General features: G+C 41.6%; 1 protein-coding gene across 1 annotated transcript in view; it reads left to right on the forward strand.

Moving 5' to 3' along the window:
* The first annotated feature begins 256 nt into the window (after positions 1 to 256).
* Positions 257 to 12,224, forward strand: part of cratb (carnitine O-acetyltransferase b) — a 15,135-nt gene continuing 3,167 nt past the window's right edge. Inside the window, exons 1-11 of the mRNA XM_037693607.1 lie at positions 257 to 639; positions 939 to 1,163; positions 2,655 to 2,773; positions 3,203 to 3,256; positions 4,471 to 4,636; positions 5,536 to 5,710; positions 7,497 to 7,587; positions 7,831 to 7,918; positions 7,993 to 8,093; positions 9,444 to 9,563; positions 10,314 to 10,436. Of these exons, the coding sequence (XP_037549535.1) occupies positions 589 to 639; positions 939 to 1,163; positions 2,655 to 2,773; positions 3,203 to 3,256; positions 4,471 to 4,636; positions 5,536 to 5,710; positions 7,497 to 7,587; positions 7,831 to 7,918; positions 7,993 to 8,093; positions 9,444 to 9,563; positions 10,314 to 10,436 (1,313 nt within the window). The 5' untranslated portion in view covers positions 257 to 588. The remainder of the gene's footprint in view (positions 640 to 938; positions 1,164 to 2,654; positions 2,774 to 3,202; positions 3,257 to 4,470; positions 4,637 to 5,535; positions 5,711 to 7,496; positions 7,588 to 7,830; positions 7,919 to 7,992; positions 8,094 to 9,443; positions 9,564 to 10,313; positions 10,437 to 12,224) is intronic.

Raw genomic sequence — 12,224 nt, forward strand, 5'->3', positions numbered from 1 at the left:
AAAATAACATAAAAGCCTAAAGTTGCAAAAAGAGCTTAAAGAAACAGATCATCGAATCTAAAAGTAGCAAAAGACACAAACAGAGCCAGTATTCTGACGCAATTTTAAAAAAATCGTATTAAAACTGTTTTCACAGACAATAAAAAAGATCTCGATGCCATTCTTCTTCTGCACGTTCATGATGACCGTCGTCCGGGCGGAGCTCAGAGGCGCCACAGCGACCTCCGCGGTCAGGCGCGGTACTACAGCTGTTTACGGAAATATTTGACGTCAGCACGTGTCCAGCAGCAGCCTTCTTCTTCGGTTGTCTGTCCTGTACGTGAGGCTTCGCATGCTCGCGTCTCGGACGGGCAAACCTCGAAGGCAGGGCTACGTGTTGTTGTTTTTGTCGCCTTTCTTTCCAAAGACAACTATTTTCACGCTGTTGGCTAGTCGAGCGATGAGGGCTCTCCCGTGCCTCCGTCGTGGAGAAGAAGGAGGAGGTCAGGACTTCGTTTTGGCTATTTGAAGGGTTGGGTATAAATAGAAGCGAAAGGCGCCGTTTTTCTAACACATGCGACGAGCAGCGGGATTCTGATCAGAGGAAACATGATTTTCAGGAACATTCGGCCGAGAACCTGCAGAGCATGGCTGACCAGAGTGAGTCTTTTGTTAATTGTTTGGGTCTTTTGCAAGTTGTAAGCTAACGTTGACCCTTTAGCCTCTCGCGCGCACACGTCCTTGTTTATGAATCGCTAATTTGTTCAGGAAGTAGCGGATGTTGTTTTCAACATGTTTTTTTTTTGTTGTTGCATTTTTTTGCTGTGATACACGCCCTGCGGTCGCGCCCAGGTTTGGGTCAAACTCCAGGGGAGCTCTCTGCAGACTTAATCAAGTTCACGTTTAAATTTAAAAAGCTAATTTGCAGAAAACGTGACGGTTTCTCATTCGCCTTGCAGGTTTCCTTGAGGCAGGAGCCGTGCTTCTTCTCCTCCGTGCCCCCCCAGCCGGTGCCCCCCTTGACACAGACCCTGCAGGGCTATCTGAGAGCCCTGGAGCCCCTGCTGCCCCCCGAGGAGCTCAACCACACCCGCAGGATGGTGCAGGAGTTCGGGAGGCCCGGCGGGCTGGGGCCGCAGCTGCAGGAGGGGCTGGAGAAAAGAGCCAGAAACACCAAGAACTGGGTGTGTGTGTTGTTTTATACTGCCAGCATGAGAAAAATTAAGGACTTACTATTAGTAATAGTTATAATAGGAATATCAGACCTGAAATACTTGCCTTTAAACTCTGTGACTCAGCAAAACAAATAAAAAAAACTTGACACAAGTTAAACAATTCAATTCAGTTTATTTCTGTAGTGCCAAGTCACAACAGAAGTCATCTCAGGGCACTGAACAGAAACATTCACACATAAAAATAATTAACTATTTGTCTGAGGAGCAGACTGCTTAGAGTTTAACTCCATCGCAGATCTCTCATCTTGAGCAAGCGTGAAGGCGACAGTGGAAAGAAAAAACTCTTACAGGTCTTTACTACATTTGTATATAGTAACACTGTTTTTTGATTTCATATTTCTCTTGTATGTTTAGCAGTCGATTAAAACCCTCTGAAACTGCACATTTTATAAGGATTGACTTGAAACTAAGTATAATATAAAAAAACCTGCAAAGTATTAACTTTAATCTTAGTTTTAATGTTGTTGATCCTGAAAAGGGACAATAGTAACTGTTACAGGTAGACGTTAAAAATGAGAATGTAGATTTAATAAAATATTTAATTACCGGTACGTGGTGCTTCATAAAGCATTTCAGAGATTATAAACTTCATTAAGCCTGGGAATCAACCACACATTGGTTTTTATTTATTTTTGTGTCTTAATAAACATGAAGGTTCCTGACAAACTTAAAAAAAACCTTCTAAAATTTTTACATTTTGTCCAATACGTTTGCTTCCATAACTTTACTGCCCTCTGGTATTTCAGAGTCAGAGTTTCTTTATTGTCATTCGCACCTCATGTGGTACATGTGGTGGAGCGAAATTATGTACACAGGGTCCCAGTTACATCCAACAATAAAATGTATAAGAAAAACAGTAATAACATCTAAGATATGAACTAAGAAAAACATCAACTAAATATACACTAAGCACTCATAACATAAAACATTGAACATCAGCACAAACATGAACATGAGTCTGTGAGCAGATGTGCACGCATGAACACATCAACATTAAAACAGATCAGCAGCAACATGAAACAGATCAGCAGCAACATGATATGGTTTTTCACAGTGATTATTCTAGTTAGAGATTCATGAGTCTAACAGCCTCAGGGTAGAAGCTGTTCCTCAGTCTAGTGGTTCTACACTTAATGCTCCTTAACCTCCTTCCTGAGGGGAGTGGGGCAAAAAGTGTGTGTGCTGGGTGGGTGGGGTCCTTCATGATGCAGGTGGCCCTCTTCTCAGGGGAAAAAAAAAAAATCAACCCTATTGAAATCCCATTATAAATGCATGGTTCGTTAAAAGTAAAACGAAGCGCACACTAACTTTGCACACGTATAATTTTAAAATGATTGAAGATGACAAACCTCCATGTTAGACCACTTGCTTCATCAACATATTGTCTCAAAGTCTGTGCGTTAACATTGAAATTCTGAACTGGTCTGCGCGTCGTTTCAGATCACGGAGCAGTGGGTGCAGTGGGCATATTTGGAGAGCAGACTGCCTCTCGCTGTGCACTCCAACCCGGCCATCTCTCTGCCCAGGAGAGACTTTAACGACTGGAAGAGCCAGCTGGTGTGAGTCCAAACATTCTGATGCCAACAGAGGAAACCCCATTGCTGTGAAGTTGTAAACAAATGTTTAGTTCCACAAACCTTCATTAGATAAATGGTTATTTATAGTAGCCAAGTAAAACAATGTTTGCTACTATGCTCGTTTTGGACCCTCTATGCATGTAGTGACGAGCTTTAAAACGCATATTATGTCTTGGACCACTAAACCATTGTTATCTAGGCTGAATTAACTGCCGGTAGTCAAAGCATCTGTCTTTGTTTTCCTCTGGAAATGTGTCTGATAAGAGGCGTCACTTGTCACCAAAGGACATGTTCTGACTGATTAAACCCATTGATGAACAAACGTGGGCTTTCAAACTAAAACAAGACCAGCTGACTGTCTGAATGTGGTTTTGGGTATAAAACTAATATACATGTTTGTTTTTCTTCCAGGTTTGCATCCAAACTGATAGCAGCAGTTCTGGACTTCAAAGCCAAAATGCACAAGTGAGTTTTAATGTATTTTAAACTTTATAACCATGTTTGCACACAAAGTATTCCTGTTCTTTTATTTAAATGCTGCTGCTGCTCATTTCTTGCTTTTCTCCCAGCTGGTGTCGCCTTGTGTTTCTGTGTTGTTCTGGGTCTAAATTTACTCTGCTGCTGCCTTGTCCGGATCATTAATGGTATATCATGTGTCAACGGGGTGTTTACATGGGAGCTGTAGCAGATTCCTGCGTGTGATCACATTGCCAAACATACCAGCTTTGACTGTTTCTGCAGGAAGCGTTTGATGGGACACATTTTGAAACTATTATCGTTGATGATCTGTCTTTGGATAATTCAAGTATTTTAAAACTTTTGAAGCTTCTGTTCTGCTGTATGTGTTTTTTAAATAGTTGCACACATGACATCTTTTTGGGTTTCAGAACAAGTTGGATATTAAAGATTTATGAAGCCAGATCTAAACTAAAAATGGCCACTAAATACAGTGATGATGAATATAAAGTTGCCTAACTTAAGTCTTTATAATGAGGAAAAAAATTAAATTTGTCAGGTTGACACAAATGATACATTTACAGAGTGAATATTAGTGGATCTAATAATGATCCCTGAGGGATACCTCGGTGTAAGTTTTATTATTCTTAAATCTGAAAGTAGGTGCAGAATGCAGGTCGACACAAATGAAATGATACATTTACAGAGTGAATATTAGTGGATCTAATAATGATCCCTGAGGAACACCTCAGTGTAAGTTTTATTATACTTAAATCTGAAAGTGGGTGCAGAATGCTGTTAAAACGTTAGCTACAGGCCTGTAAGCTGAACCCCAGCAGCTAAACTTCAGTATCTGGAGAATTTAAATAAAAATCATTTATTGTGATGTACAGATGTGACTAGGTGCTAAATGTGCAGTCTCGTTTAAAATGAGCTCACAAATAAATCCTCACAAAGATTTGTCTTTTATCAAAGAATTTAAGAGTGTTAGTTTACTTTAAATGAGGTAATTTTATTATAAAGTGCAAGAATTTGAAGCCATCGTTCAGCTATAAAAGCTCTGAGCAGCTGGAGTTTGAACCTTGTTTGTTTTTGTGAATTTTGATATCCCTGTAATACACATCTGGTTAAACGAAACTCTGCCTCTTTCCTTCCATATCGGCTATTAATTGCTGTTTTTAATGAATAATAACAGACGCGTTCCCTCCCTGTGTGTCTGTCAGCGGCCAGCTGCCAGTGGAGTACATGCGAGGAAAGCCTCTGTGCATGGAGCTCTACCCGCTCCTCTTCTCCTCCTGCAGGATCCCCGGGCCCAAACACGACTACGTCGCCCACTACGGCAGCGCCCGACGCTCGCCGACGCACATCACAGTGGTCAGGAACTACCAGGTGGGATTTGTTTGTTTACAAATGAAGAAGATTCAGACTGGGTCAAGTTTCAAACATCTCACTTAAAAATGTAACTGCGTCTCCAGAAGGTGGGGAGGCTCACACACAGCCTGGATGTTAATTCTGTCGGCTGGCCTTAGAGTGCAGCGCAGCTTAATGTTCTTTTAGACTTTTACCAGCCAGACAGAGTCCCATCGGTCCTCTGTTGGAGGTACCGGTAAAATATATTTGAATGTTGGTGATGGCGTCATTCAGATCAGTGCCTAACTTATCTGTTTTTATAAATTGTTCCTATAATTAACTTTTTATGCAAAGCTCTCCATCAGTAGGTAACAAAACAAACTGTGCCTAATTTGGTCACAGATTTTTTTATGTGGTGAAAATAAAAAGGTCAAACCTTATTATGTTGGAGGCTAATGATTATTGTAACACGCTTTAATGGTTAAACTCTTGTTATAGAAGGAATCCACTTGATCTTTGACTTTTTTCTCAGAACGAGGTGTTTTCTCACAGAATTTGCAGATTCTAGCAGATTCTTTGCCGAAGTTAGCAGCTGAAATTCAAACCCCGCGCTTGACTGATTCACTCGTGAGCCTAACCAGTTGGAGACGATGAATCCTTCTACTCGAATCTCCTCCACGAGGCTTGAAAAGATGTTTATTTCTAAGCTCGCATCAAAGAAATGTTTTCTTTTGAGAATAAAACATTGCGAACTGAGTCTTGAAGGTCAGTTTTTTTGCTGTTTTGCAGTGAGCTTTGCTGTTTAGCTTTTCTAAATAAATGAGTGTTTATATCTTTACTGTGAGTAAAACTTTTTCGAGAGACTCTAACCACGGGTCTGTGCAGTCGACTGTTTGTGTCTGAAAACCGTCTCGCTCAAACCGTCCTCCTCGCTGCAGTTCTTCCAGTTGGAGGTTTACAACAGCGACGGATCGCGGATGACAGAGAGTCAGATTCGCGGGCAGCTGCTGAGAATCAGGTCTCAGTCCTGGAAAACCGACAAGGAGCCGATGGGCATCCTGACCAGCGAGCACCGCCACACGTGGGGGGAGGCGTACAACCGTCTGCTGAGAGGTTTGTCTCAAACATCCACGTAGTTTTGGACAATATTTGTATTTGTGTATGTTTTAAGCTACTGAGTGAGAGAAACCTGCTTCCACATCATTGGATTGGCTCCAAAAGTTGATCAGTTGTAGGTGTTCATCTAGTGAATACCTCCTGAAATCAAGCAACTTTATTTCTGTAGCACGTTTTTAAAACCCGCAGGGGAAGCCAAAGTGCTGTACACTAAGACCAAAACATTTTTAAGACAAAAACGTACAAAGCATACACAAAGACATAAAAAGGTTCACGGCAGGTGTGTTTTAAGATGCCATACAAGATAAGATCACGTGTTAAAAGCCAAAGAATAAAAGTGCATTTTAAAAATAGATTTAAAAAACAGGAAGAGATGAGGCCTGTCTTGACACTCGAGGGTAAATTGTTCCATAACTTGGGAGCAACAACAGCAAACGCTCAGTCACCTCTGAGCTTCAGCCTCGTTATAGGGACCGTCAGCAGCAACCAATCAGCTGATCTTAGGGATCGGGGAGGGCAGTTCAGACACACATGGTGGGTTCAGGCATTTAAAGACAAATGGAAAAAGCTTAAAATGAATTCTGTAGTGCACAGGGAGCCAGTGAAGGGACGTCAGGATGGGAGTGATGAGCTCGTGTCTACGTGCCTGAGTTAACAGGCGAGCAGCAGAGTTCTGCACAAGCTGCAGACGGGCAAGAGAGGTCTGGCTAATGTCTACATACAGTGCATTACAGTAGTCAAGACGAGCTGTGATAAAAGCATGGATTAATTTCTCCAAGTCAGATCTTGCTATTGGTTTCACTTTTGCTATTTGGCGAAGTTGATTAAAAATTTTTCTGAACACTGCTGATCTGTTTTCAAATGTAAAATCGGACTCAAACTTCACCCCCAGATTGGTGACACAGTCCCTGAGATAAAATGACAATGAGCCAAGATTTACACTGGGAGAGGGACAGCAACTTGGTCCAAACAACATAACTTCTGTCTTGTTCTCATTTAGACTAAGGAAGTTAAGAGAAAGCCATGCTTTAATATCATTAAGGCAGTGTGTAAGTTGCTGGAATGTGTTTTTTGCCAAGGGAAAATAGATCTGGTCATCATCCGCGTAGAAGTGAAATGAAATGCCATGTTTCCTTAAAAACAGAGTCGATGGGGAGTAGGTAAAGAGCAAATAATAGAGGGCCAAGGATTGAGCCGTGGGGGACACCATGTGGAAGAGGAACTGTGGAAGATAAAATTGTCTGATCTGAAAGTTGGATTAAAATAAGCACACAGCGGAGGACATTTAAAACAAATAGGTACTTTTTACGTGTTGTCGTTTAATTTTCAATCATTAAGTTATTTGGGGTTATCGGTGCATTCATCTCGATGTTTACAGTGAAGCAGCTTTCAGGTGCCGACATTTTGACCTTTTTTTTTTGCTCCCAAGTTGAAGATCTAATGCTCAGTCTCAAACCTAAATGTACAATCCAAGCCCTACGTTTACTAACCTGCCTGAAGAACATGTCTTGATAAAAGGCGGAGGTTGTTTGTTTAGATGTGGCCGACTTGTGATTGAGAAAGAAAGAATCAAGGTGGGACAAGTGATCACTGATGAGATCTGAACATGAGTGTCTGCGGTCCGAGAGTAGAAGAGTAGAATCACTTCTCTAACAAAAATAATATGTTGGACTAAAATAAATCCCCACATGCAGGTACGACACATGTCCACATGTATGTTTTGAGAAACAGTTTTCAGAATCGTGTTGTAAAACTGAAGTTTTTCTTTCTGTTCGTCTTTTAGACAAACTCAACCAGGAGTCGGTGCGGATGATAGAGACGGGACTTTTCTCCTTGTGTTTGGACTCTCCAGTCATGAGGATATCGGACGAAAAGTATGCGCACAAACACGCGCTGGTATTTCTGTGTTTGTTGAAGTCGTCTGTAATCTCTGCAGATACGATTGTGCCGTGTGTTGACATCAGGCAGCAGTGAACAATTGTCACTTCCTGTATTTGAGCTGTCGCTGCTTTAACCACATATTGTGAAACTCTTACGTCAGAGATCTTAAGTAATCGCGTTTCGAACCGCTGGGTACAGCGTGTGATATCGTGTTTTGTCCAAACTTTGGCTGACAGGTACGCCAGCCGGAAGGCAGCTCAGGTGCTGCACGGGGGCGGGACATTCTCCAACAGTGGAAACCGCTGGTTCGACAAAACTCTGCAGGTGGGTTTGAGGTGAAAATCAACTCTGAGAAGCAGATTTGCAGTGGGTTGACTGTTCTGGGTTTGTTTGAACAGTTTGTGGTGGGAGAAGACGGATCGTGGGGCCTCCTGTACGAACAGGCCACAGCTGAGGGTCCGCCCATAACCAACCTGCTGCATCACATCCTGGAGTACTGGTGAGATCAAAGGCAATAATCCAGGAAATATTCAGTGCATAACGTTTAAATCCACCCACTGAGCTTCAAAGGGACAATAAGTTCTGCAGGCTTTTCTTTAGACCTGCTACTTTGATTATGTCTGAATATATTTCCTTCGGATGAACAGTGTCTGAATGTTGTAAAAAATAAAATTCAGCCATGACCTGAACCAGAACCAGAGAGATGCATCATTGAATCCTCAACTGAAAAAGGTAAAAAAAAAAAACAACCAGAGTCCAAATAAAAGCTTCAGAAGACCATCAAAAAGTCTGCAGAACTGTCAGTCCAGACCACTTTGTGCAGTCCTGGGGGTTTACTGGGACCAGAGTTAGAGAGACTTGTTTTGGGTCGATCACCACTGTCTGAAACTGTCTGCACAAGTTAAAAAATACACACATACCTTTTTTTTTTTGGGCCTATAAGTCATGTTTTTTTTTTGGGGGGGGGGGGGGGGGGGGGCATAATTTGCATGCCCTGCGACTTGTACGGTGAAGCAACGTATTTTTGAAATTTTTCCATATTTATGAACAATTTTTGGCTGATATGACTGTTTCCATTCATTCTGACTGAAAATATTGAGCACTACCATTTTCAGCCACTAGATGGCACTCGAGTAGTATGGCATGCCGTTGTCATGTAATAGGTAAAAGTGCCTATTAATGACACAATCGGCTTGCCGTAAAGCCACCTTCGTCCAGCTCGCCTGGAGCAAATGTCAAATCAGCTTCATTTTGCTGCGCTCCCCAGGGGAAATGCAGCTGATTTGATCACTAAAGTGCATTTATTAAGTAAAAGTTCAACTGAGACACACCTTTACTGTAATGTCAAGCAAACAAACGATTGTTTTTAAGTGTTAATCTTGTTAAAATCCTCTCGTGCACGCTCCCGTGAGCGTCTAACGTCTGATGGAGCTGATTAATGTAATAAAGCTCTTAGATTATTTTAGCTCAGACACAATCTGAGAGAAAATCACAGCTTCCTCTTCCTTTGGTTTGAGGTCAGTATGGGACTATTGATGCGTCCCGTGGGGTCATCAGAGACTGCGTGCCTCTGAGCTGCGTTTCTGTTTACCACAGACTGCAGCTGTAAACACACTGAAACAACCAGAGCTGTGCTGTAAACAACGTGCAGGGGCTGTTTATTCCTGCTGCTCTTAGGTCTTTATTAAATGCATTTTTGTGTCTGAACATCTGCTGGAGGCGCTACAGCTGCATCTAAAGGCTGCAGAGTGTTAATAAGCACATTTAACCAGTTTGCTTGGGGAAGAAACTGGTGCTTATAACTACTATGATCCATAAAGTGTTTAAATGTTTGTTGTTTGGTCTGCAGTGATAAACCAGACCCAAAGAGAGCGCCTCTGGTTCCCCTCCCGATGCCCAAGAAGCTGTACTTTCACATCGATCGAGACATCAAGAGGGACATTGAGCTGGCCAAGCAGAACCTCGACATGTAAGCTTCGGTTTGCTCGCCCGAGGGCGGAGCAGGCTTTGAATTTGATCCTCGCTGCGCAGCTTCAGCTGCTTTTCCTTTTAACATTCAGCAGAACACACGTCAAGCCACAGAAACGTAAACAAATCTCAGAGACGTAACGTTCTCATCGCTGTTTTCACGGTCACAGCCTAAACTCTAAAACCTCCACGCTCTGCTGAATATTAACACTCAGCAGCCTTTGATCTGCTAACATTTTACTAAAGAATCGAACTTTTCTTTATGTGGAGAGAAACACAGATGTGTTTCACAGACGAAGAGATTCATAGATTTTTAGCGGCAGCTTTTGAGCCTTTAGAAGCTGCATAAGTCTTGCTGCATCGATGTTGTGTGGAGTTTATTAGTATGTATTTTGTAAAAATGAACGCATCTGTGATGTCCTGTTAGGTTTTATATTGGGCCTGGTTGGAAAAGTAACATTTAATTTGTAAAATTTTGAATGAAACGTGCATAAAAATGTTAAAGCTAACCTGTTTATTTCCTGTTTAAAGTGTATCTGCATGCTTTATGTGAAGGTTTTTTATCTTATTTGCAAAATGTTTACATTTAATTTGCAAACTCCTAATCCTAAACAGACTAAATTATCACTTTTCCCGCATGGCCACTCAAACTGAGATCTGTTTGAGTGTTTTTGTCTGAAAACCATGACTTCTGAGCTGAAACATAATAGTTTTATAACGAATGAAAACCCGTTTGGCTTTTCTTCCGCAGACTGATCAACGACCTCGACGTCACTGTGTTCAACTTCAAGAGGTTCGGCACGAAGCTTCCCAAGAAGCACAACCTGAGTCCCAACTCCTTCCTCCAGGTGGCGCTGCAGCTCGCCTACTACAGGTTGGTCCCAGAGTAGAGTTGCATTCGGGCCTAAAACATCCAGCCGGAGCCCATTAACGTGTCCGATCTGACTAATAACTCTAATTAGAGGCCGGAACCTGAAGCAAACCCGACATGTTATTTTAATTAAGCTTTTATTGCTTTTGTAAGCAAATCAGTTTGACATGATAGTTTTAAAAAAACGTATTTCAAAGAAACGAAGATGCAAGATCACCAAATGGAAATCTTTAACATACGAAACAAATAGCCTAAAAAAAAATCACCTCTAAAGACAGGCTGATACAGATGAACAAAAATATTTTTAGAGCAAAATTATTTGGAAAAATATAGAACAAGGCTATTTTAATTTAGATCTAAAAGGAAGTCGTGCAAAATTAACCTGAGTCACGCTGTCGCTGATGATGGAGCGATTTAACCAACACCCAAGCAAAGCAGAGTGGGCGGGGCCACGATTGGTTGTTCGGTGCTCCTGCACTACTTTCTTTTTTTCACAGTCTTGATTAACTGCTGCACTCGTTTCTTTCCTTGTCCTCAACATATAAACTTACTGCCTCCTCCTCAACAAGTAGATTAACACCATTTTGTATCGTGCATTCTTATTTAGTTTTCTTTGTGCTGTATTATTCGTAAAACTGCACCAACAAAGCCCAACCTGGCCCATCCATCAAGCACATAATTGTGGCTCCACTCGGCCCGACTTTCAGGTCGGGTTCATGTCGGGCTCGGGCCATAAATCACAACGCTATCCCAGAAACATCAGCCTGATCTCAAGCTGAAGGTTTTTGCTAAATGATTCCTACTCTTCATTCCAAGGGAGTCTGTGATGACTTTTTAAAACTTCATTACTTGGCTGGGAACAACAAACATAACAATGTTCAATTTGATGCCATCTAGACACGGCTTAAAGAATAAATTGAATAGCTTTTAGATAATTTTTAAAGAGGAATCCTATAGACCTGCACGTGTCCAGCTGCTTAATAAGCCACTAACCAGATAAGGAGGTGATTTGGAACAGATACACCTTTTTAGGTGCAGGTTCTGGAGCCCAGTAAATGGTTTTTCACCACAATATGTCCTGTTTACATCAAGTTTGTAGCAGCGGAACAGATAAAATACTCCAGATCAATTTCAGTAATCAATGTCTTCCAGCTGCCACCGATAAACTGTATAATCTCTTGCTAATCCGAGATGATAAAATGCCTTCATTGAAGGTTAAACTGGTTGAACTGTTAGCTGATCACTGGGCTGTAACTGCACGCTGAGGCACGGGTCACTGCAGTTTGCTCTCGGTCAGGGAGGGTTGTTGTTTTGTTTAAAAATATGTAGATATATTTGGATTGGCTATAGCCTTGACGTTTGAAAATTTCCACCCACTTACCGTATTTTCTGCCGTAACCATCACACCGTCGTATAAGTTGCATCAGTTCAAATATGTCTAAAAAGTGGAAAAATCCATAAATATATCTCTTCACAGTTTACGTCGCCTCTATTACGCGTCACCGCTGACAACTCAGAAATGTGGGCTGGTGTTGTGCCAAAAATTGATTTGCTGCCAAATGGCGGCATGCACAGGAGGACTAACAAGAATTTAATAAGCTTAACACTTAAAAACAATTATTTGTTTGCTTGAAATTATAGTAAATGTGTGTCTCAGTCTAACATTGGCTTAATAAATGCACTTTAACAGTCAAATCAGATGTATCTGCTGCCTCGGTGCTCCCGGAGCACGCAGAGGGAGGGGAAAAAGGAACAGAGGAACGCTGCTCGTTTATTGGAAATTTAACAAGA

The sequence above is a fragment of the Nematolebias whitei genome, chromosome 19 (assembly GCF_014905685.2).
Source record: "Nematolebias whitei isolate Nwh7 chromosome 19, NemWhi1, whole genome shotgun sequence".
Classification (NCBI taxonomy): Eukaryota; Metazoa; Chordata; class Actinopteri; order Cyprinodontiformes; family Rivulidae; genus Nematolebias; species Nematolebias whitei.